This window comes from Macrosteles quadrilineatus, unplaced genomic scaffold, assembly GCF_028750875.1.
Source record: "Macrosteles quadrilineatus isolate MER2022 unplaced genomic scaffold, UCM_ALF_1.0 Scaffold_9__3_contigs__length_116548681, whole genome shotgun sequence".
Lineage (NCBI taxonomy): Eukaryota > Metazoa > Arthropoda > Insecta > Hemiptera > Cicadellidae > Macrosteles > Macrosteles quadrilineatus.
In genome coordinates this window covers 46759776-46786834 of record NW_026542602.1, presented here as the reverse complement: position 1 = coordinate 46786834, position 27059 = coordinate 46759776, and the positions used below count along the sequence as shown (strand labels likewise).

At 34.2% G+C, this 27059-nt stretch overlaps 2 protein-coding genes across 3 annotated transcripts in view; one reads left to right on the top strand and one right to left on the bottom strand.

Annotated features, from left to right (window-relative positions):
- Positions 1 to 16152, bottom strand: part of LOC129003408 (protein HIRA homolog) — a 38555-nt gene extending 22403 nt beyond the window's left edge. Inside the window, exons 1-2 of the mRNA XM_054431700.1 lie at positions 15856 to 16152; positions 378 to 440 (exon numbers count right to left, since the gene is read on the bottom strand). Coding sequence (XP_054287675.1) covers positions 378 to 440; positions 15856 to 15892 — 100 coding nt within the window. The 5' untranslated portion in view covers positions 15893 to 16152. The remainder of the gene's footprint in view (positions 1 to 377; positions 441 to 15855) is intronic.
- Positions 16153 to 16807: 655 nt separating this feature from the next.
- LOC129002629 (enoyl-CoA delta isomerase 1, mitochondrial-like) lies at positions 16808 to 25736 on the top strand. 2 transcript variants are annotated; one of them, XM_054430579.1, is made up of 7 exons: positions 16808 to 16908; positions 18614 to 18746; positions 19548 to 19672; positions 20855 to 21001; positions 21922 to 22040; positions 23464 to 23645; positions 24938 to 25736. In XM_054430579.1, the coding sequence occupies exons 2-7, from the start codon at positions 18641 to 18643 to the stop codon at positions 25096 to 25098; spliced, it is 840 nt and encodes a 279-aa protein (XP_054286554.1). In that variant the 5' UTR covers positions 16808 to 16908; positions 18614 to 18640; the 3' UTR covers positions 25099 to 25736. The 2 variants fall into 2 exon arrangements, with proteins under 2 accessions (XP_054286554.1, XP_054286553.1); XM_054430578.1 differs by lacking the exon at positions 16808 to 16908 and adding an exon at positions 16934 to 17121.
- The last annotated feature ends 1323 nt before the right edge of the window (positions 25737 to 27059 follow it).

Genomic DNA, 27059 nt, shown 5'->3' with positions numbered 1-27059 from the left:
ATATCGTCAGAACGACTAAAAAACAGAAAAGGTGTAACAAAAAACTGAATAGTCAATGATAGCCTATTTATGCATAAAAATGTCCCTACAAATTCGGGATTGTGAAATTATTATATGGTCCCTAGCAAAGGTGGTGGATAGCCAGGTTTTTTCCCTCCAAGCAACACAACTTGTCAGCATAGGTAATTGTGTGTTTTGACAATTTTATTTATAAATTTATTTTAAAAATCACCACCCTATAATAATTTTGCATTTGCTTTTTTTATTAGTTCTACTAGATAGTGTATTTCAGCAACTTGTACCCTGTTGATTTTTGCAATAGGCCTAAATGAGCCTGTCAGATTAAGTTAATGAATAAAAATTTAAAAAAAAATTACCTTGTCCTCCAGTAGCAAAACGTGACCCATCGGGATGAATATCAATTGAGTAGATTGGCAGATCTAACATGAAACAAAAGACATAGACTATTAATTTCCTTACCATAGACTTATTAATTTCCTTACCAAGAGTTGTGTCTGATGGTTAAAAACCTCGAATTTTAGTGATTTTTGATAGCGTTCTCCAAACTACTTAAGGAATAAAGAGTCACTTAATGAAGTGAGCTAATGTGATTTAAATGAATTACTAAATTAGGCAATGTTTTGCTTTTATAAGTTCTTACTATGCCGATTATGATGGAACTTTATGCAGACACAAGTTGTACAAAAGCTATTTTTTTAATAGGGACCGTTTTTGCCTACAACTCTGTAGTTTGCGTGTACGCTGCAAAAAGGCTCCTCGCTGCTTAGTGAAATAATTTGTGTAGAGAATGGCACCATTTGCAGCATGGTAGCTGACGTGTCTGTGGACGCCTATGCTTTGCTGTGTGTTTTAAAATTGTTGAATCTCCTGCCTCGAGAAAGATAAGGTTGTAGGTAATACACTTTTTTTATTCCACGAAACATAGGCCTAAGTCATCCGACAGACATTCATCACCAGATGACTGAAGGTTATTGTCATGGTACAATATTATACAATATTACAATAGCCTATATAAAACTTAGACGTGGAATTGCAGAAATAGGCTAAGTGAAGGGGTTTAAAAATGGCTGTGAAAACGTTAGAAAGGAATTGAGATTTTGGTGGGTTATCAGACTTCTCAGAGAAGACCACAAAGAAAGAGGTTTTCACGGCCATTTTTTACGTTCCATAACCCATTTTCACACTCTACCCTCTCATTGCACTAGGGCCAGAAGAACTTTCAGTCATCTGCCAGTGAATTTTGGCATAGGGTAACTTATGTTAATGTAGGCCTAACAAAAAAAAAACGTTAGTTTAAGTTAATAATTGATTTTGATCTCACTCGTAGCACTAGATTTAACAATCAGAATAATTTCACAGCGAAGCGTACACGTTAACTATAGAGCTACTGTAATGTCTGTGAAACTGCCAATAAACCAACATTAAGCTATGACGTCACCGTCAGATCAGTAGATCAAGAAGGCCGTGGCATCAAAACTTCCTAACCTCAATTTCATGTATCAAAACGTCCTAACCTCAAACACATGTTTCACGTGTCAAAACTTCCTAACCTCAAAAACATTTTATGTTTAAATCATACGTTTTGAGCAGTTTTAAAGTGTTTGTTTTACTAATGTACCATTTATATGTAACTGAGGTGTCTAAATAAAGTATATTAACCACAAATAACACTTGATTCTATACCATAATTGTATCACGCAATGTACTCCCACGTGCGAAGATAGTATAAAAACCTGAGCTAGTAAAAACAAAAATCTTCAAAAACGGTTTATAAGATTTTGATAATTTTTATGTAGTATAATTATAAGTACTTAAGCAACCTGAGAAATAAATTGCATTCCCATACCATGCTTATGATGGTTTCTATAAGTGGTAGAAGTTGTGCCTGTTCATTTCAAGGCAACTGATTTGCCGATTTAGTTAAAAATGTATATCTCAAAAATCGTTTAAACAATTTTAATCATTTTTATGTAGTATGATCATCATGTTTTAAGCTACCTGAGAAATAAATTGCATTCCCATACCATTGTTATGATGGTTTCTATAAGAGGTAGAAGTTGGGCCTGTTCATTTCTAGGCTACTGACTTGCCGATTCAGTTAAAATTGTATATCTCAAAAATCGTTTAAACGATTTTAATCATTTTTATGTAGTATGATCATAATGTCTTAAGCTACCTGTAAAATAAATTGCATTCCCATACCATTCTTATGACGGTTTCTATAAGAGGTAGAAGTTGGGCCTGTTCATTCCTAGGTTACTGATTGGCCGATATAGTTAAAAATTTATATCTCGAAAACCTTTTACAAGATTTTAATAATTTTTATGTAGTAGGATCATATTGTCTTACTCTAACTGAGAAATAAATTGCATTTCCATACCATGGTTATGATGGAATCTATAAGAGGTAGAAGTTGGGCCTGTTCATTTCTAGGCTACTGACTTGCCGATTCAGTTAAAATTGTATATCTCAAAAATCGTTTAAACGATTTTAATCATTTTTATGTAGTATGATCATAATGTCTTAAGCTACCTGTAAAATAAATTGCATTCCCATACCATTCTTATGACGGTTTCTATAAGAGGTAGAACATGGGCCTGTTCATTCCTAGGTTACTAATTGGCCGATATAGTTAAAAATTTATATCTCGAAAACCTTTTACAAGATTTTAATAATTTTTATGTAGTAGGATCATAATGTCTTACTCTAACTGAGAAATAAATTGCATTTCCATACCATGGTTATGATGGAATCTATATGTGGAAGAAGTTGTGCCTGTTCATTTCAAGGCAACTGATCTGCCGATTTAGTTAAGAAAGTATATCTCAAAAATCGTTTAAACAATTTTAATGATTTTTATGTAGTATGATCATAATGTCTTAAGCTACCTGTAAAATAAATTGCATTCCCATACCATTCTTATGACGGTTTCTATAAGAGGTAGAAGTTGGGCCTGTTCATTCCTAGGTTACTGATTGGCCGATATAGTTAAAAATTTATATCTCGAAAACCTTTTACAAGATTTTAATAATTTTTATGTAGTAGGATCATAATGTCTTACTCTAACTGAGAAATAAATTGCATTTCCATACCATGGTTATGATGGAATCTATATGTGGTAGAAGTTGTGCCTGTTCATTTCAAGGCAACTGATCTGCCGATTTAGTTAAGAAAGTATATCTCAAAAATCGTTTAAACAATTTTAATGATTTTTATGTAGTATAATCATCATGTTTTAAGCTACCTGAGAAATAAATTGCATTCCCATACCATTGTTATGATGGTTTCTATAAGAGGTAGAAGTTGGGTCTGTTCATTTCTAGGCTACTGACTTGCCGATTCAGTTAAAATTGTATATCTCAATAATCGTTTAAACGATTTTAATCATTTTTATGTAGTATGATCATAATGTCTTAAGCTACCTGTAAAATAAATTGCATTCCCATACCATTCTTATGACGGTTTCTATAAGAGGTAGAAGTTGTGCCTGTTCATTTCAAGGCAACTGATCTGCCGATTTAGTTAAGAAAGTATATCTCAAAAATCGTTTAAACAATTTTAATGATTTTTATGTAGTATGATCATAATGTCTTAAGCTACCTGTAAAATAAATTGCATTCCCATACCATTCTTATGACGGTTTCTATAAGAGGTAGAAGTTGTGCCTGTTCATTTCAAGGCAACTGATCTGCCGATTTAGTTAAGAAAGTATATCTCAAAAATCGTTTAAACAATTTTAATGATTATTATGTAGTATGATCATAATGTCTTAAGCTACCTGTAAAATAAATTGCATTCCCATACCATTCTTATGACGGTTTCTATAAGAGGTAGAAGTTGGGCCTGTTCATTCCTAGGTTACTGATTGGCCGATATAGTTAAAAATTTATATCTCGAAAACCTTTTACAAGATTTTAATAATTTTTATGTAGTAGGATCATAATGTCTTACTCTAACTGAGAAATAAATTGCATTTCCATACCATGGTTATGATGGAATCTATATGTGGTAGAAGTTGTGCCTATTCATTTCAAGGCAACTGATCTGCCGATTTAGTTAAGAAAGTATATCTCAAAAATCGTTTAAACAATTTTAATGATTTTTATGTAGTATGATCATAATGTCTTAAGCTACCTGTAAAATAAATTGCATTCCCATACCATTCTTATGACGGTTTCTATAAGAGGTAGAAGTTGGGCCTGTTCATTCCTAGGTTACTGATTGGCCGATATAGTTAAAAATTTATATCTCGAAAACCTTTTACAAGATTTTAATAATTTTTATGTAGTAGGATCATAATGTCTTACTCTAACTGAGAAATAAATTGCATTTCCATACCATGGTTATGATGGAATCTATATGTGGTAGAAGTTGTGCCTGTTCATTTCAAGGCAACTGATCTGCCGATTTAGTTAAGAAAGTATATCTCAAAAATCGTTTAAACAATTTTAATGATTTTTATGTAGTATGATCATCATGTTTTAAGCTACCTGAGAAATAAATTGCATTCCCATACCATTGTTATGATGGTTTCTATAAGAGGTAGAAGTTGGGCCTGTTCATTTCTAGGCTACTGACTTGCCGATTCAGTTAAAATTGTATATCTCAATAATCGTTTAAACGATTTTAATCATTTTTATGTAGTATGATCATAATGTCTTAAGCTACCTGTAAAATAAATTGCATTCCCATACCATTCTTATGACGGTTTCTATAAGAGGTAGAAGTTGGGCCTGTTCATTCCTAGGTTACTGATTGGCCGATATAGTTAAAAATTTATATCTCGAAAACAGTTAACAAGATTTTAATGATTTTTATGTAGTATAATCATAATGTTTTAAGCTAACTGAGAAATAAATTGCATTCCCATACCATGCTTATGATGGTTTCTATAAGTGGTAGAAGTAGTGCCTGTTCATTTCAAGGCAACTGATTTGCCGATTTAGTTAAAAATGTATATCTCAAAAATCGTTTAAACAATTTTAATGATTTTTATGTAGTATGATCATCATGTTTTAAGCTACCTGAGAAATAAATTGCATTCCCATACCATTGTTATGATGGTTTCTATAAGAGGTAGAAGTTAGGCCTGTTCATTACTAGGTTACTGATTGGCCGATTCAGTTAAAAATTTATATCTCAAAAATCGTTTAAACGATTTTGATCATTTTTATGTAGTATGATTATAATGTCTTAAGCTACCTGTAAAATAAATTGCATTCCCATACCATTCTTATGACGGTTTCTATAAGAGGTAGAAGTTGGGCCTGTTCATTCCTAGGTTACTGATTGGCCGATATAGTTAAAAATTTATATCTCGAAAACCGTTTACAAGATTTTTATGATTTTTATGTAGTAGGATCATAATGTCTTACTCTAACTGAGAAATAAATCGCATATCCATACCTAGGTTATGATGGAATCTATAAGTGGTAGAAGTTGTGCCTGTTCATTTCAAGGCAACTGATCTGCCGATTTAGTTAAAAATGTATATCTCAAAAATCGTTTAAACAATTTTAATGATTTTTATGTAGTATGATCATAATGTCTTAAGCTACCTGTAAAATAAATTGCATTCCCATACCATTCTTATGACGGTTTCTATAAGAGGTAGAAGTTGGGCCTGTTCATTCCTAGGTTACTGATTGGCCGATATAGTTAAAAATTTATATCTCGAAAACCGTTTACAAGATTTTAATGATTTTTATGTAGTATAATCATAATGTCTTACTCTAACTGAGAAATAAATCGCATTTCCATACCATGGTTATGATGGAATCTATAAGTGGTAGAAGTTGTGCCTGTTCATTTCAAGGCATCTGATCTGCCGATTTAGTTAAAAATGTATATCTCAAAAATCGTTTAAACAATTTTATTGATTTTTATGTAGTATGATCATCATGTTTTAAGCTACGGTACCTGAGAAATAAATTGCAATCTCATACCATGGTTATGATGGTTTCCATAAGAGATAGAAGTTGTGCCTGTTCGTTTCTAGGCTACTGATTTACCCATTCAGTAAAAATATGTATCTCGATATACGTTTACACAATTTTAATATTTTATATAGTATGATGATAATGTTTTAAGCTACCTGTGAAATAAATTGCAATTCCATACCATTGTTATGATGGTTTCCATAAGAGGTAGAATTTGTGCCTGTTCGTGTCTAGGCTACTGATTTAACCATTCATTAAAAAATTTGTATCTCGATATACGTTTACACAATTTTGATAAATTTTATATAGTATGATCATTATGTCTTAAGCTACCTGTGAAATAAATTGCATTCCCATACCATGGTTATGGTGGTTTGTATAAGAGGTAGAAGTTGGGCTAGTTCATTTCTATGCTATACTGATTTGACGAATTAGTTAAAAACTTATATCTCAAAAACCGTTTACACCATATTGATGAATCTTATGTGGTATGATCATAATGTCATAAACTACCTGTGAAATAAATTGCATTACCATACCATGGTTATGATGGGTTCTACAACAGGTAGAAGTTGGGCTAGTTCATTTCTGGGCTATACTAATTTGACGAATTAGTTAAAAATTTATATCTCAAAAACCGTTTACACCATATTGATGAATCTTATGTGGTATGATCATAATGTCATAACCTACCTGTGAAATAAATTGCATTACCATACCATGGTTATGATGGGTTCTACAACAGGTAGAAGTTGGGCTAGTTCATTTCTAGGCTATACTGATTTGACGAATTAGTTAAAAATTTATATCTCAAAAACCGTTTACACCATATTGATGAATCTTATGTGGTATGATCATAATGTCATAAACTACCTGTGAAATAAATTGCATTACCATACCATGGTTATGATGGGTTCTACAACAGGTAGAAGTTGGGCTAGTTCATTTCTAGGCTATACTGATTTGACGAATTAGTAAAAAATTTATATCTCAAAAACCAAGGAGCATTGTTGAACCTAGAGTCACAGACATTGATCATTTAGAGATAACAGGGTTTGATAATGCAAAACTTTGTGAATTTGATGATTCTCAATCTGAAAATAATGGGGTTGTTAATTCAAAAGTAATCGAATATGATGACTCTCAATTTGTAATTAATGGGGATGCTAAGCTGTGTCAACTAGATCAATCTCAATGTGAAATGAATAATGCCTATAAAGTTACATGTGCACAGCGAGACAACTGTGAATATACAACGTCCAAGCGCACTAGCTCAGTTTGTGTAAAGTTAGATATTTTTTCAAACAACTCAAAAACTGACAAACAGCAAAGGATTTTCTTGTGTACACACTACATGACCACGTTTTTTATTCCTCTATCAGTGTGGTCACAATTAGTAGATGATAAAGGTAAATTAATAACAAAAATTTATCCCAAAGTAATATCTGATTGTTTGTTTTCTGTAAGTAAGGGCTGCATTTTTTAAATGAACAATGTTAACTATTGTAAACACCCCTCAAAGAAGCTGATGTCTATATATTGTTATTGTGGCCATAATTATGTTACCACATTTAGGTTAGATTGTTGCAATAATGAAGAATCAAATTCCATTAAAGTAGATGTTTACACTAATGTGAGTGAATGTATACACCCTAGAAAAAACACAAGAGAATTAAGTGGAGTTGCTAGAGATGTAATGAAGGAAAAACTCATGCAAACAAGTGCATCTATTATTAGATTGGAGAGTGTCAAGAAGTGTGATGTTGAGGGAGTGCAATTAAACAATATACAAGATGCAAAATCTTATAGTGTTTTAAGGCTTGCTAAATGAGAGGAATTAGATAAGGATGATTTACATAAAGATTGCCTAACTGATTTGTTTTTAATGAGAGACCAACAAAGTGACCCTGAAAGTAGGTATTTGCAACATGTAACACATCCCTTTGAACCTATTATATAAATAATAGTAATAGTTGACGAATTAGTAAAAAATTTATATCTCAAAAACCAAGGAGCATTGTTGAACCTAGAGTCACAGACATTGATCATTTAGAGATAACAGGGTTTGATAATGCAAAACTTTGTGAATTTGATGATTCTCAATCTGAAAATAATGGGGTTGTTAATTCAAAAGTAATCGAATATGATGACTCTCAATTTGTAATTAATGGGGATGCTAAGCTGTGTCAACTAGATCAATCTCAATGTGAAATGAATAATGCCAAGAAGTGTGATGTTGAGGGAGTGCAATTAAACAATATACAAGATGCAAAATCTTATAGTGTTTTAAGGCTTGCTAAATGAGAGGAATTAGATAAGGATGATTTACATAAAGATTGCCTAACTGATTTGTTTTTAATGAGAGACCAACAAAGTGACCCTGAAAGTAGGTATCTCAATCAATCTGAAAATAATGGGGTTGTTAATTCAAAAGTAATCGAATATGATGACTCTCAATTTGTAATTAATGGGGATGCTAAGCTGTGTCAACTAGATCAATCTCAATGTGAAATGAATAATGCCAAGAAGTGTGATGTTGATCTTATGTGGTATGATCATAATGTCATAAACTACCTGTGAAATAAATTGCATTACCATACCATGGTTATGATGGGTTCTACAACAGGTAGAAGTCACACATGAGAACGTTAACTGGGTTGCACGTGATATTGATCTTGGCAGCTATAAAGCAAAGATGTTTTAAATGTTGCCTACTTAGCTAAACAAAAAACTAAGCAATTAAAACATGATTTTGTGCTTCATCTGGATGCAACTGGCAAGGTTGTACGTCCAGTTGATCAATGTAATGGTAAAAGAGTGTTATATTATAGTATCGTATTCCAAACGAATGGTTACATTTTACCATTGTCTGAATATATTACTTGCAAACATAATGCAATTTCTATTGGAGGTTGGCTATTAAAACTAAAAGATTTTCTTATTCGAGAAAATAAGTGGCCTCTTGCTCAAAGAGTCGTTGTGGACTTTAGCTGGGCCCTAATCGAAGCTGTCATTGTGCAATGGAACAAAATGGACCTAACTTCATACTTAATCCACTGCCACAACTATGTACATAACAAAGCCAGTGTACAACCGGTCACAGTTACTGTACATGTCTGCTGTTGCCATTTCGTGAAAATATGTGTAATATATATGCAGCAACATTAAATTTGCAGTCAAGGGAACGAAAATCAATTAAACAGTTAGCTTTACAAATACTTTGTTTTATCATAAACTGTACTTCATATGAAAAGATTAAAACAATATTAAGTCACACCTTCACTATACTAATGACCTTCAACAACAACTCAGAGGTTCAATATGCTTTAGGTATTTTAAACTTTGAATGCACTGTTGAGGAAAACACATTTGAAACAGATTTTGATAGTGAAAATGTATGTACAGATGAAATGTTTCATGATACAAGTTGTACAACTTATAAAAAAAGTCCGTTCTTTTACGAAATTTGTCAAACAAGGGCTGAATTGTTTTCTATGCATAGGTTAGTTGTAAAGTTCTCTAAATGATGAAAACAAAGAAGATATAGACCTTTGTCCTATATCTGAAGAAAGTAGCCCTGACATCTCAAATATAGACTGTAGGCCTAATAAGAATCCGTTTTACTGCCCGAAATTAGCAATTCTCATTGCTAAGAGATTTGTAGCTTTTTTACCACTGTGGTCTGCCATTATGTTAAAAAGCAAAGTTAATGTTACAGCATTAAAGAGATTAAGCAATGCCCCGGTTGAAAGTTGGTTTGGTATGGTTAAAAATGTAATTTTAAAGGGACAAACTAATCTCAGAGCTAACAGGTTTATTAGGATGGTAAGAAGGGTTATTGAGGCCCGTTGCAAAGAAATCACACTAAACATACCTAAGGAAGGTTGCTGTGTTCGTAAACCGAGGAATAATGTGGTTAAAAGACATTTGAAATTGAGTACTAAATCTAAGAAAAATTCTAAAGCACAGACAGTACCTGATAACAATAAAACTGGAATGCTTTTGCTGTCAGATGAAGACATGGATGTTGTCGAGGAGTCTTGGGAAAAACCCTCTAAGATAACTCGCCCAAGCTATTTCCAATCTAAGTACTTGCAAAATCATGTTCAAAAACCTTACGTTATGACACATGAACACCAATTAACGATAACAAATCTGATTTTAGATAATGGCTTGATTTCTGACCCTAACTATTATACTCAATTACCACAGAGGAAAAATTACATTGTTTGTTCCATCGAAGGTCGGAACAACTCAAAGTGTTGCTTGTACATTAATGATATTGAACTGTTACGGGGCAAATCTTGGCTGGACAACTCTGTCATAGAGGCTGTAGGGCTTATACTCATGGGAAAAGACAACCATAACAGTTCAATAGTTCATGACAATGTTGCAACATTAAGTCTTGTCCAAGGAGAAAATATCAAACCTAACCACTGGTTGCTTACAAAATCAATTGCAGATATTTCTGTTGCAGAACAGCTATTTTTCCCATTGAACATTGATAACGTGCACTGGGTTTTAGGCTATGCAAACGTGAAGGACCATACATTTTACCTTATTGATCCTTCATCAGATTTTGTCAATCCTAACAGAAAAAAGTATATATTTAACAACTTTCTAAAATTTTACTCAAACATAACCAACACTGACTTTGATGACATAGTCAAATCATGGCAACATGGCCATTTAAGACATCCTGTTCAAACTGACAGTTACAATTGTGGTGTATTCATTTTGTATTTCATAGAACAATTAAAAACAAATGGTTCAATAGACTTGATGTTTGATTCAGATCAACATAGAATATTGTTATTCAAAAAGCTCCTTAGCTATTCAGGCTATATGGTTAATACATGTTACATTTTGCAATGGACAATTTCCCGACTCACCAAGAAACCAAAATGACTTTTGCGTTGAATGTACTGCTTGTAAAAGGTGGTTTCACACTACTCACACTAGTAAGAAAGGTGGTGGAAATTGCTTACCACCTGATGTGCCAAGTTCTACTCAAGTGTTAGAACACATAGATTTCTTTTGTATTTTATGCAGGTACTACCAAACTAAATATTTACAACAACAAAAATAAGAGTAATAGGTTGCCTTCATTCACTGTCTCTAATAGTCTTTAAAAAGTATAGGCTGTAAAATTTATATTTAAATATAACAGTGATTATCATTATTACATTCAGGGCCGGTTCTAGGAATTTTTCAGAGTTAAGCGAACACCCGAATCAGCGCCACTTAGAATCCCCCCCCCTAAACCCATGAACATAACTTAACCGTATTTGTGAATTTTTTCCCAATAATTTTGAGAAGATTTTTTTTTATAAGTTTATGTAGAAGAATACTAACTTGCAATAAAAGGCTGTTTATTATTCGCATAAATGTGACATTTATACACTTTTACTCATCATATAAACTATAGCAAAACCAAGAACACACTAAAAAAAACAGGCCGTAATGTAATGCTCGTCAAGCATGACGTCACGATAGAAGACGGCAATGACGTAATGTTTGCCGTTTGTGATCAGCTGCTTGTTTTAATCTTTCCTTGGAAAATAAATAAATAAATACCTACGTCATTGCCGTCTTCTATCGTGACTTCTATGGGCTGACTGGACTCGCCACCAGATGATTTCTACAAAAGTCTACTCATTGATTTGGCTTTTTTTCTTCCTCTTCCAAATGGGCCTTACGCTTTCTATGATAAGTGCCAGACGGTTTCATTTTTTCTGCCATTGTTTTCATAGTTTCGACTCGCAATATGTTTTACTCATTCATTCAGTTTATACTTTATTTTTATTTAATGCGCTAATTATAAATTAAACTTAAAACACTCGTAATAATTCGCTTATCAACAATCATGAATCATCAAAACAATGCCAATACGATACCGATACGGTATAGGCCTACGCACGATTACTAGAAAAATACCGGTATGGATCATAAACATAAACAAATGACGTTTTTGGCCCGAAAATAAACATTATTTAACATTGCTTAAATGGAACTGCCAAAACATATGTTCAATGCTATTAGTATAGGATTCGGGCCAACAACGTCATTTGTTTATGTTTATGATCCATATCGGTATTTTTCTAGTAGTAATCGTGGGCCTACGTGTACAACTAAAAGAGTGCAATACAACGTAGTGCTCTGCTCTAGGATCAGAGGCAGAAAGGAGTGAAAGAAAGGGGAAGTTTATTGTTGTGACAAGTGGCGCTGCGCGCTTGCTTATCTGGAGCATGAGTGATTCGTGAAATGAAACCCATAGGTGCCGCGCTGGCGCTGACGCTGCCGACTGCCGAGCGTCAGCTCAGTTCAAATCGAAACTGCAAATGGCATTGAGTCCTTGAGTTGTAGTGCTGTACAAATATACAAAATTTTCAAGTGCTGTTGGTACAAACAGAATAAATGCCTTTATTGTGGTGCTTTGAATACTTGAACTTTGAGCAAAAATAAACAAAATTACGTTGTTCACGTAGAAAAAATGTTCAGTCGGCGCCACGGCGCCACTTTTTCGTGGCGCCATATGCGGCCGCGTAGTTCGCGTATGGGTTAAACCGGCCCTGATTACATTACAAACCACATGAGAACACTGTTAAATTCTTACTAATATTTACTAAAATCATCCTCAAGGTTTTCACATCTAACATTGGCCTACAGTCTAAAAATGACCCAGTGGTAAATTTATGGCGAGGTAAGGAGCAGCTATAAGGGGAGGAGGCTGCAATAAAAAAATTAATATTGTCAATGTAACATATAATTAATAGCCTAAACAAAATGATAAACAATTCTTAAAAATATATTACCTTACTTAAGATAAAATGACCCAGTGGTAAAAATTATGGCGAGGTAAAGAGCAGCTATAAGGGGAGGAGGAGGCTGCAATAAAAAAAATAAATAGTCAATGTAACATTCAATGTAAAGTCTAAAGAAAAAGAAAAAAAATGACCCAGTGGTAAAATTATGGTGCCAAATTTGAAATATTTTTTTTTATCTGAAAAATCGGTAGCACAGTAAGGTGCAGGCCTAACTTCTACCACATACAGAAACCATCATAAGCATTGAATGGGTTCTACCTGTTATAGAACCCATCATAATCATGGTATGGGAATGCAATTTATTTCACAGGTAGCTTATGACATTATGATCATACCACATAAGATTCATCAATATGGTGTAAACGGTTTTTGAGATATAAGTTTTTAACTAATTCGTCAAATAAGTATAGCATAGAAATGAACTAGCCCAACTTCTACCTCTTATACAAACCACCATAACCATGGTATGGGAATGCAATTTATTTCACAGGTAGCTTAAAACATTATGATCATACTATATAAAATTTATCAAAATTGTGTAAACGTATATCGAGATACAAATTTTTTAATGAATGGTTAAATCAGTAGCCTAGACACGAACAGGCACAAATTCTACCTCTTATGGAAACCATCATAACAATGGTATGGAATTGCAATTTATTTCACAGGTAGCTTAAAACATTATCATCATACTATATAAAATATTAAAATTGTGTAAACGTATATCGAGATACATATTTTTACTGAATGGGTAAATCAGTAGCCTAGAAACGAACAGGCACAACTTCTATCTCTTATGGAAACCATCATAACCATGGTATGGGATTGCAATTTATTTCTCAGGTAGCTTAAAACATGATGATCATACTACATAAAAATCATTAAAATCGTTTAAACGATTTTAGAGATATACATTTTTAACTACATCGGCAGATCAGTTGCCTTGAAATGAACAGGCACAACTTCTACCACTTATAGATTCCATCATAAGCATGGTATGGAAATGCAATTTATTTCTCAGTTAGCTTAAGACATTATGATCATACTACATAAAAATCATTAAAATCTTGTAAACGGTTTTCGAGATATACATTTTTAACTATATCGGCCAATCAGTAACCTAGGAATGAACAGGCCCAACTTCTACCTCTTATAGAAACCGTCATAAGAATGGTATGGGAATGCAATTTATTTCATAGGTAGCTTTAGTCATTATAATCATACTATGTAAAAATTATCAAAATTGTGTAAAAGATTTAGTATATATAATATTTTAACTAAATCGGCAAATCAGTAACCTAGGAATTAACAGGCCAAAATTCTACCTCTTATAGAAACCATCATAACCATGGTATGGGAATGCAATTAATTTCACATGTAGCGTAAGAAATTATGATCATACTATATAAAAATTATTAAAATCGTGTAAACGATTTTTGAGATATATAATATTTTTACTTAATCGGCAAGTCAGTAGCCTAGGTATGAACACGCCCAACTTCTACCTCTTATAGAAACCATCATAACCACGGTATGGGGATGCAAATTATGTCTCAGGTACCTTAAGACATTATGATCATACTACATAAAAAATAATTAAAATCGTTTAAACGATTTTTGAGATATACAATTTTAACTGAATCTGTAAGTCAGTAGCCTAGAAATGAACAGGCCCAACTTCTACCTCTTATAGAAACCATCATAAGCATGGTATGGGAATGCAATTTATTTATGAGTTAGCTTAAGACATTATGATCATACTACATACAAATCAATAAAGTCGTGTAAACGATTTTTGAGATATACATTTTTAACTGAATCGGCAAGTCAGTAGCCTAGAAATGAACAGGTCCAAATTCTGCATCTTATAGATTCCATCATAACCATGGTATGGGAATGCAGTTTATTTCTCATGTAGCTTAAGTATTTATAATCATACTACATAAAAATCATCAAAATCGTATAAACCGTTTTTGAAGAATATTGTTTTTACTAGCTTAGGTTTATACTATCTTTGCACGTGGGAGTACATTGCGTGATACAATTAATGGTATAGAAACAAGTATTATTAGTGGTTATTAGACTTTATTAATCACCTCAGTTACATAAAAATTGTATTTTTGTACAAAAAACACTCTGAAAATGCTTAAAAGTCATATGTTTTAAATTTTATAGTGAAAAATACATTTTGAGGTTAGGAAGTTTTTCAGCCACGGCCTTCTTCATCTACTGATTAGAGATGGGCTAAATGAGTACATCGAAATACTGATTACTACCGGTACTGGTACTCTCGAGTATCAGTTACTTTTGATGATTACTTTGTACTCATGAGTACTCATCACGGTCGACGGGATTTTGTACCCGTAGAGTGTTCCTGTATCAGTATAATACCAAATACCATTAGTGGATACCACTGGTAGTACTCAGTTCCTTTACAAAATGATTACTATGTGTTCTTAAGCAGTTTATTCATTTATAGTGATCAGTGAAAGCAGTTTTCATATATGTGGAATTTGCTATTACTAACAAATGATTATGGTATTTTCAGCTATAATACTCAGTTAAGTTTAAACGAGTAGGCTACTACTAAACTGATACCCGAGACGAGTCCTGGTACTGGATTGAAGGCTTAGCAGTACCAGTACTCAATAGTAGAAACGAGTACTCCAGTATCAGATACTTTTGGTTTTGAGTAACAGTTACACACGGGACTGGCGAGTATCCGATACAAAGTATCAGATACTGCAGTCCCGACTCACCTCTACTACTGATCTGACGCTGACGTCATAGCTTAATGTTGGTTTATTGGCAGTTTTACATCCATGCTACTGTAGGCCTATTCTGTTCAAAAATGATGCCAGTATTTAAGCAGCAATGAGCCATGTTGCGGCACACACGTTCGAACTACTCAGAGCTATAAGTTTAACGCAAAAATAAACTTGACCAATGTGCCTACTGTAACATAAAATGATGATTTCTACAGAAAACTTTGAAAGGTAGGTCTGTGCTTTTAGTATTTAAGTTAGGCCTATTTTTAGGCTCAGCATAAGTTAGGCTAGGCTACTTACCATCATGAGACACCCAGTGTGGCTTTAGGACTTTCATTTTGTTACGTGTTAGTAAAATTTATATTGATGTAGGCCTATTCTAAAACAGCAGCCTATGATGACTGAATTAAAATTGGCATTATAGGCCTAGGCCTAATTGAAAACTGAACCAAACTGAGTAGGAGACGGAGACCTAGCCTATTAAAAAAAATCAATCAATGATTTTATTATTACAAGTTAATCTTAATTTTAACATTAGAATGTCTAAACTCAAACCACCTTTTACTGTAAGTAAATAAATAAACAAACAGGCCTTAAATTGAGTTACTCGGACGACAGCAATCTCCGCGCCGATGCCGGTCTCGCACTCTCCACTCCCTCCACTCCACTGTCCACTCTGACTCTCGCTGCTCGCACCAGTCAGTCGCTGAGTCGCAGCGCATCAATTCACATCGCAATCGAAAACTAAGTGAGAGTGAGACTAGATTGAGATTGTCTAACTAGAAAGAAAAAATAATTAAAAATTTAAAAAATTAAAATAATTTTAAATATTAAGCAGACAAAAAAATATACAAGATGAGAACCTTTCTCATAGTACCTATTGTGACAGTAAAACGGTTTAAAGTTTCTGACAAGGAAATGTTTTTTGTATAGGTCCACTAATAACGTCATAACATAACTGTGTTAAATTTAAATTTATTAAGGCAGGGGCCATGCGCAAATGGTAAACTAGTTTCTTATACAACAAAATAATTCTACAATTTGGTCCATCATCCATGGATGGGATGGGAGATGGGATGACACAAGGCCGCACTAGATATACGATTACAAAGCTGGCCGTGGATGACTACTTGACTACCACCATTGACTTTATATCTCATATAAAGTCAATGCTACCACTGACTACTTCAGTTTCAGATATTCCAATCCAATTCCAAACGTCAATAGAGGACTGACTCGCTGGACTGGGTAGATCTGCAGCAGACAGCTGAGCTACATTAGCTACAGCGCTACAGCTGAATTAAGAAAATAGAGGTTAGATATCCGGAATTTACACAACAACAACAAGTATAAGTAAGTAATCATTCTATTTTTGGAAAGTTAAAAGTTTGCTTATCGACTCCTTTAGCTCCACTTGGCACTTCCTCGTTTTTTGTTCGTGGACTTTGACAGCTGTTGTTTTTCTGCTCAATCGAATTTCTTTCGATTCGAGGGTTACAATTATTTTACAAAATCGTGTTCGCCGTTAAAGGGTACAGTACGGGTGTGCGAAACAAAAGTTTGTTGGTAAGTTTAATATAATATAAGTTAGTAACTTTATTTACCTACCCATTTTCAATTACTTACCGTTCCAATGCTATAATATTTGAAATTCCTCCATACATATTGTTCCTAACAACAAATGATTTGATTTTCAGATTCTAACTTTAAGAAATGGGCCCTATAAATAATAACCTATGCCTAAGGTCTAGTAACTGTTAACTTACTTTAACCCTTTTGATGCTAGAATATTTTTTTGTGATTTTCCGAAAAATGCTATAGGCCTAGATTTATTTAGGCCTACTTATTTCGTCCTAAACGTGCTAGGCTTGCCACGGGGGCAGAGTCTAGATTATGAGAAAAAAATCAGTAAGTTAAGGCCTAAATAAAAATTTTCATCTCATAAGTGCTAACTTAAGGAACGATATATTGGGCCTCGGTCGTATGAGGAATTGAAAGAAACCATCGCTGTTTCAAAACAACAACCGATAAACCCCCCATTTAAACTTACACAAATCAAAAGTGGCGCCGGGACAATATATTGTCGCTTAACTTAGCGCTTTTCGGATGAAATGCGAACAACGATATATGGTAATTCTGAGCAATTACGTACTTATTTGGTCAACCCCAAACTTTTTCACATTTTACTACGGTCATTAGGATGTTCTCAGAAAACAAGAAACATATCGTTCAAGCCACGCAAGCCCATCGTATAGGTTGCCGAGCGATAAGAAGGTTCAAAGTCCAAGCGATAACAGTGGCTGGCGGGAGACTCACAGAAGGCGGGTACACTTCCATATATGTTGCCACAAACAACCGAATGAAAATATCAATCGATATATCGAGTATTTGATATATCGTTTTGTTAGTTAGGTAAGGTTAACCTAACCTAACTAACCAAACGATATATCGAATTAAAAAATCTAATACTCAATGTTAATCATTGAGTTGTTTGTGCCAACAGATATGGAAGTGTACCCCAGAAGGCCAGTTGTGACATTGTAAAATTCATCATTGCAAGTATGTAACTTAGCTGCACGATATCCAAAAGCATGTACAACATGTATCTTGTGGCATGTATCACAATGTATAAAATCTATTGTAAAAATTTTGCAATAAAATAAATAAGAAAAAAGTTTGCTGTCAAAATAAATAAATAGGCAATAGTGTGTTCCATATTATTTTTAGGCTACCTACTCAAAGAGGGTTATTAAGGTATTTTACTGCACAAAGCTTAACTTAAAGGCATGTGGGTACTTTTCCGTATCTGTTGTCAAAACCAACCGAATGAAAAATTATTCGATATATCAATTATCTCATTCTATATACCGTTTGGTTAGTTTGGATAGGTTAACCTAACTAACCAAACGATATCGATTGAAACAATCGATCACCTATCGATCGATATTTTCATTCGGTTGTTTTTTACAACAGATACGGAAGTCTACCCAGGCTTATTTATAGGTCTATCTTAATTAAAAGGATTTCTTAATCAATAGCCATATTGATGTTTTTGCAGAATTATTTGTGGAAAACAGAAGGAAATATGACAACCTTGCGCCATTGTTTGAGGTTCTTGAGTATTCCCAGGTCAAGAACATTTTCCTCCGCTCCTGACTCTCTGGCTAAAGTTGATGTCAACTTAAAAACTGGTAAGATACACATTAACATCCTTAAACTAAAACTGTCCAAAATAACTAAGAACTATTTAACATTATTAGTTTGTATGTCAGAGGCAAAATTTGTGCAATCAAGTACATTTTGAAACTGAATGTTTATTCTTCTTTTGTCGTGTAATAGGCCTATTTAGTATTTTACGAAGCAAGCTAGGCCTATCAGTGTCACTCATCTCTAAAGATTTGTTAACCTAATTAGCTAGGTACAAATCTGAGGTAACTTAACTTAAACTTAAATGATTATGCTCAGAAACACTTGAGTTCAGTGATGTCGATGTCTTCACTTATTCATAGAATATTTGTCTAACCTTATAAATTATTATGATCAAAATATAGTACCGTACGTAAGTAATACAGTAGACTCCCTCTTATCCGGACTCCTCAGGACTGAGGCCAGTCTGGATAACGGGTTTTCCAGTTAAACCAACGTCCCCAAAAACTCGTTAAAACGGACCGTTTACTGTGATATTCGACTTAATTTAGGAGAGCCTTGTATTTAGACACTGACTGGTGTCAAATCTTTCCCACGAAAACAGTTGTTTCAGAACCACCCACTTCCTGCCGATTTAATCCGGTTAAACCAATGTGCTGATAAAATTGTCCGGTTAAAGAGATGTCATTTCTGCCGAGTGTAGTTCGGTTAAACCGATGTCCGGTTAAAAGGTGTCCGGATCAGAGGGAGTCTATTGTATAGTTTTATTTAAGTTAAGCGAATTCTTGTCTTCTCATATTGCAACTAAAGAGTTGGTAGGCTTAATGTTGGCTTTGATTTTATAGGCGTAGCTGTGGTCAGCATGCAGAGATTACCTGTCAATAGTCTCAATCTTGAACTCCTAGAGGCTTTGGGTAGAACGTTCGATGAGCTAGAGAAGAACAAGTGCCGAGGCATGATTCTTACTTCTGTAAGTATTCATGTTTCTATTTATTTATTAGGAGTGACTTCGAGGTTGTAGGACGTTACGACCGAATGTTATCAACAGAGAGTCATAAAAATGTTAGGTACAGTACGCGCAAGCAGTCTGGGCGTGCAGTTCCTTCTATACTAGCTGTCCTGTATACATTTAACCCACCCCCTCCACATCGCCTTCGGAGACAGCTGAACAATCCCAGAGCCGTGTGGGCCAGATGTTTTTGGAAATGAGCAACAAACACTCCCCCCTTCACCCTGGGCCCAAGTGTGGCCCCGGACTAAACGCGACTACTGTACATCAAGGGCTAGGTTTTAAAAATGAATCCAAGCAGCAAGCCGATGTAGTGTATTTATGGATATCAAAAAGTGAATAGGGTCTACATTAAAAGCTTAAAACAAATGTTTCACCTGATGAATTAAACAAACGAGAGGATTGGATGAAAATTGTTAAATTTAATGTAGGCCTACCTACATTGAAAAATAATTAGTTTGTTCTGTCTGGCATATCTGGAAACTTAATTGGACTTTTGATTGGATCTTTAGTAGGCCAACATTGTTTGATTAGGAAGAGACTAATTATTGTCTCTGTACGACTGTAAGTCTTAAGAATGTTCCACGAAGAGGTTGCTAATGCTAATAAATAAACCAGACTTATCAATCATGCTACAAACTTGAATCTCTACAGTTATAATAAATACATACGGTATGTTAAAAAAATACCCACTAGTCTTATTCAATTCTGAGTAATCAGAACAAAATGGCGTAGAAACAAAATTAGAAAAAGTTGTACTCAATTTATGGCCCTAGTTTAAACGAAGATGAATCAAATTAAATAATGACATCAATGATTTACCACTATTATCTCTCTAATTGCATAAATTTTATTTTCTTGATTAACTTTGTGTAAAATCAAGAATTACCTATTCAAAAATGGTTTGGTAAATAACATTATTTAATAGAAAACGCACCATTATTTTTTGTTTTGTCGATTTCTTCTGATTAGTCATGACTCGAGGGTGTTCTTTTACATGTTTGTTGCAGCTGCAAAGTTTCAAGTTTCTAGTGTGTTTCAATGATTGTTGTGTCTGATATATTAATGCAAAACATATATTTAGAACCTTATACTGTTTATTATATAGAGTCTAAAGTCAGTCTAACGTACCTCGTATTGCAGGAGTCACCGACGGTGTTCAGTGCTGGTCTGGACATCATGGAAATGTACAAGCCCGACCCTGCGAGAGTGAAGCAGTTCTGGACAACTCTACAGAATACGTGGATGAAACTCTACGGCTCGTCGTTCCCTACGGTCGCTGCTATCAATGTAAGATTTTGGAATGGTTCATTTATTGCTGGTTTAAGATATAGACCTTAAGTTGTCACTTTTTTTCTTGAATAAAAACCCTTAACAATACAGTGTCATAATGTGGGTTTACTTTTAAAACCAGGGCCTACTGCCGAAATACCTGATTTTGGTGCAAGGTGACTTTTTCACTAAAAATGTTATTGTTGTTACCCAGAATGATGTACTAAACTCCTTGATTTTGTCATGATCAAAATTTAAAAAATGGTTGGCAGTCTTTTTAGTAGCAAAACATAGGTATACATTTACACCAAAGCTACAAAGCTTTGGTTTTTATTTTGGATACTCAATCGGTGGTTGGAGTATTATTTTCTTAATTATATCATAGGCCTAAACAAAATTTGCTCTAAACACAAAGGATGTATTTTTTTTGTTACCCACGGTTGAAGTATAGGCTAGAGCTCTGACTTAGTGAGTGCAGTGTAATGTTTGACGTTTACATGCAAGTTTGCACTTGTGTTTTCTTTGTTACTGTATTTAGTAAATTTTAGAATGACGGACCAAAGTGTACATAAACCTACCATTCATTTGACGATAAATATTCATAAACTATCATTTTAACTTTGAATGACAGCCAAAGTGTGCTGTGTAAGATTTTTAAGGCCATGTTAAAAACATTAGGGAACTAAAAAAAAAAAAATCCATACACATTTGAAATGGCTAAAAAACAAAAATCCTAAAATAATAGAATCATGGGATGGATCCCGGGATAGCCTAGACAAATCCCAAAATCCATGGGTTAGATAAAGCCTCGGGAATGAGACTCCTATGGCAGACTAACCTAGTTTCTTAAATAATTAAAATCTAAAGCCATACATTATAGGTGTTCTCTATGTTCCTGTGTTAACCTATTTTCAACCAGTGAATGATTGCTTGTGCAGGGCCAAAGTCCAGCTGGAGGTTGTTTATTGGCTCTCAGCTGTGAGTACAGAGTCATGGTTGGCGGCAAAAATGTCATCGGACTTAACGAGACCAAGTTGGGCATCATCGCACCCAAGTGGTGAGTTTTATTGTACACTTGCGCTTTTAGCGGAATTTGACTTGAGGTTTGGTTGATCTTGGACTTTTTCTAACAGGATGAACAAAGCGTAATTAATGAGGTCAGCGTAGCATTGTGTTGTTGTGATGAAAATTTGTTTATGAATATTTGTGGGCTGAAAATCTACTGTGGTCCTCTTTGTCCTCTTTGACCTAAAAGGCCAGCTAAATACATTACATGGATTAGGGTATTTCATTTACCCGTTTTGTATAGAACTATCATTGATGTTTTTTATTTTTTAGCGAATTTCCCTATAGGGAAGTAGCTATTACCGTAGGTGGCACGGTAAGACCTAGACCCGGGACCGATTTACTTTTTCATTTTGATGTCCCCAGAGGCCAAAAACACTATTCGTTCAAATTGGTATATATATTTATATATATATATATAGACTTATATATATATATACGTCCGTGAACGTGTAATTTTTGTCCGATTTTGATGAAATTTGGTTTAAAGGTGTAAAGCGGGATAAACTTGAATGAGTTCGCGAACCAGCACGATCGGACCATGGGAACGGGGCTTTATGGGGGGTTTTATGGGGTAAAAATTGGGTTTTCTCACTTTAGACCCTCAAAACACAAAATTTCCCAATTTCTCTTTAGACCTTTTTAAAGAGCTTAAAAAAACAAATAATTTAGTATATAAAAGTATTTTTGTTCGATTATTAGTAACGGAGAAAATTAAAAAAATTGTAAATTTAAAATTCCCATGCTATTCTTATGGAGAATGTTGTCAAATGTTGTAGTTTGCTTGTTTATGAATATATTTTGATCAAACTTGGCAAATTTATTTATTTTGTACTAAGCTATCAATATTTTACTCAAAAACACACTTTATTAGTTTCGTTGTAGCAGCAAACCTAGGTACTCGTTAAACCTAATGTTATTAAAATATATTTAACTGAAAATCAATTCAGACAAATGGAAATTCGCTTAGTCGGCAGGTTTGCTGCGGCGGGGGTATTTTTCTTATTTCATTGTGCTAAAAAAGGAAGGGTACACTAACTCAACTGAAGAAAAAATCACAGAAAATTATAAGTACACAAAAAAGAAACATTTAAACTGGTATTTCACCCCTTTCAGGGGCTTCTTTAGAGGTTAAATGGCAGTTACAGTTTTAGCACTGTTTTCTTTAATTCAAATGTGTTTTTTTGTGTAGCCTACTTTTAGTCTACTATCCTGAGACTCTTTTTTCAGGCAAGTTAGTTGTGTTCCTTTTCTTCTTTAAAAAGTTCTTATGCCAAGTTGGTTATTTCCCTTCAATTTACATAATTTTCTATAGTACGACTTCACCATGTTTTAACAAGGCTGGAATTGGGAAGTTGGGTATTATTCTTTACACATACCTTAGTGTGTCATCTAATGCCTCGGGTGTGTCACAGGTTCATGGACTGCATGCGTAACGTAATAGGAGAGCGACAGGCGGAGCTGGCTCTGACCTTGGGTAAGCTGTTCCCAGCAGACGACGCACTCAAGGTGGGGCTGGTGGACGAACTAGCAACAGATAAAGCAGACGCTCTAGCCAAGGCGGAACAGTTCTTGGCATCTTTTGCTAAAGTGCCAGGTAATGAAATGTCGTTTAAAAAGTAAACTGATGTAATTTGTGTTGCATGCTAATTCAACATTGCTAATTTTACTAATAGGCTGGAAAATAGAGAACTGGGCATCTTATACCTTATTGGGGGCCATAAATCTTACAAACCCTGCTATTGGGCTTTCTAGTAGCCTTAGTGTGAACTCTGTTGAGGGGCAATTATAAAGGACCATCTGGCCGTTGCTCTGGTGAACAATACCCGGCTTAGGACACAGCCCGTTCCTTAAGTTTGTGCACAGAGAAGTAAGATACAGTGGATACAAGCTTATGGGCCAACAGTGCGCTTCTAGCTCTGGTATGGTGGAGCAGAAATGTATTTGTACCGAAGGAAGAGCCCGAACGGCTATGGCCACATAGCATTTTTGTACAGCAGTTGTAGCGCACAGGGTCTTCCTACAGCTTCAGCACTGTACTATGTGATGGCGAGGGGGGAAGGAGAGCGGAAGGGGACGACGATAACTTCAGTAGTTTTTGTCCAATTTTGATGAAATTTGGTTTGAAGGTGTAAGGCAGGATAAACTTGAATAAGTTCGGAAACCAGCATGATCGGACCATGGGAACAGGGTTTTACGGGGGGTTTTATGGGGTAAAAATAGGGTTTTCTCATTTTTGATCCTCAAAACACAAAATTTCCCAATTTCTCTCTAGACAATTTTAAAGAACTTAAAAAAAAACAAATAATTTAGTAGCCAAATTGTTTTTGTACAATTATTGGTTACGGAGAAAATTTGAAAAAATGCAAATTGAAAATCCCCATCCTTATGGAGAATATTGTTAAATGTTGTAGTTTGCATGTTTAAGGAAATATTTTGATCAAACTTGGCAAATGTATTCATTTTATACTAAGCTACCAATATTTTACTAAAAAAACACACTTTATTAGCCTCCTTGTATCAGCAAACCTAGGTACTCGGTAAACCTAATGTTATTTAAATAGATTTAATTTAAAATCAATTCAGGCAAATGGAAATTCGCTTAGTCTGCAGGTTTGCTGCGTCAGGGTTATTTAATTAAACAATAGCGACAGCTGGTCCATACAGGTGGGATGTTTACTTCAGTATACAAAAGTCTGTGGTTTTACTAACCCTGTGTATTGTTGCTGGTAGTGTGGCGAAAAGTATCTTACGCTACTCGCTCAGGGTGTTGTTAGTTGTACTCCCATGAAATCTATCATGCTTGTACTGTAAACACTTCCCAGTCTTCTACCGTAATTTACTGTTACCAGAAAGTTAATAATAATAATGAAATGTTTATTGTTGCAGCAATGGCAAGAGCGTACACCAAACAGGGTTACAGGAATGAGACAATTGATTGGCTAAGAAAGAACCAAGAAAAAGATCTACAGACGTTTTTGAACTACGTTAACCAACCACAAGTCCAGCAGGGATTGGAAATGTACCTCCAGAGTTTGAAGAAGAAATAGAGGATGAATTGAAATTATATTGTCTAAGCACAGGGTAGGTATATTGTTTTCATTAAAAAATATTATTCGGACCTTATGACTTTTCAGGATAAGAATTTAAATTTGAAACAAAATCCAACATTGTACAAATGTTTTATTTTTGTATGAGATTTACATTATTTTTGTTAACGTAGACAAAAATCGGTGGTCAACAAAACCCACAGTAATCTAAAAGCTGTTTTAAACAGAGCTGACTTGATTTTTCATTTTTTATATTTATATACCGACTTTTTTAACTTTTTTAGACACATTTTAGAGATCCTAAGTACTCATTGAGCCATTGCTAATTATAAAATGGTGGGTTTGGATATAACTGTAGATTGCCGTTTGTTATGATTCTATTTTGCATAAAAGCTCAAAAAGAAATAGGAACTTTGTTTAGTATGCAAGTTTTCTGTTACTTAATTATTATTTTTTTAATGTTAAATGTACTGTTGTACAAATTTTTACTTGATTTTGTATTTTGTTGTGTACCTAGTTGTCGTGTACCGGTACCATTTATCTGTTGTGTCTATTCAATATTTTATGTAAACACTTTTCTCTACTTTTAGTATTAGTATTATATTGCTAATTTTTTTATGCTATAACCCTAATAAGCATAAGACTGTTGTTGAAATATTGAGATTTATATTTTATACTATTTGAAAGTTGTAATAAAACATGTCATAAATTATAAGTGTGTACTTTATTCAGTTGTCTTCCTAATGGGTGGATAATAGAATTTATTCTATAACTAGCTGTGTGCCCGTTCTACGCACGGGGATCTTATAGTAGTCAGTTGAAACCTTCTTATATTAAGATTAAGAACAGCAATTAGTTTGCATATTTGTAGATATGCTGGCAAAACTATTATATATAAACCTCCGCAAATACAGTATCTGACAGTTCAAGCCAAAATAAATGCTTCGCAATTAAATGTCACCCGGATCGTGTTGGTCCATGTGTCCAATGATTAAACTAAAAAATGTTTTATAGGCCTATAATTGAAAGTTACTTTCCACATCGGTTAACTTAAACGTATTTAAAGTACTACCTCGACCTCACCAATTAACACTTTATTCCGGTTGACATTTTCAGTATCAAAGGTGCTCTTGTCCATTCCGTGAAACACTGAGAAATAAGGACATTAATGCGTTACCAACATACAACAAAACAACACAATACAACAATCCAACAAAGGCCACGAACTATTGATACATAAACAATATAAAGGCGTAAACAATTCATGATGGTTTGCCCAACAAATGTTTTACTCAAATAGGTTATCATTTTCTTAGCATACCGGGTAAGCTAAGATTTGGAATCCAGACAGAAAAAGCAAAACTATACAGAGTTAAGACATCACTTAAATTGAATACGGACGGCTCTAATAAATAAGGTGCAACACCAACGATATCAAATTTGTAAACTACCGGTTCTAAGGAAAAGAACCAGTACCTACGTAAGAACTTACCTAAGAACTATAGTAAATCGGACCAATTAAATACATTAATATCTAGTCCCGAGGTTATTGATCGCTTGCTTTTGGATTTTCTCGTAAAAAGTTATAGCGTAAACTTATCGGTGTCAGTTTGAAAAAAAAAACAACCTTACCCAAACAACTTTTTGTTATTTAATAGATTACGCATTCTCTAAACAATGATTAGTATATCTATTAACATTAGAAGGAAATGTGACGAAAATCACACAATGTTGGGGTTTTGGTCATTTGTAATTTTATTTTTTAAGTAGGTAGGCCATGTATTCTATGGAAAAATAACCGGTATCAAGGATTGTCGTCAAAAAGGTTGTTATGAATAAATATGTAGGCTTACGTACCCAAGATATGAGCTATGGGCCTATTGGCTCCAGCGATTGCATCACACGGTGAGTAGAAACAGAAAGTGACACATTAGAAAAGCGAGTTTAGTACTTCCTCTGTT

Bases quoted from the DNA above. Each gene is read 5' to 3' on its own strand.
- LOC129002629 (XM_054430579.1), top strand. From the start codon at position 18,641: ATGACAACCTTGCGCCATTGTTTGAGGTTCTTGAGTATTCCCAGGTCA. The intron at 19,673-20,854 runs GTAAGTATTCAT...CTCGTATTGCAG, and splicing joins GAGGCATGATTCTTACTTCT to GAGTCACCGACGGTGTTCAG. The intron at 21,002-21,921 runs GTAAGATTTTGG...TTGCTTGTGCAG, and splicing joins CTACGGTCGCTGCTATCAAT to GGCCAAAGTCCAGCTGGAGG.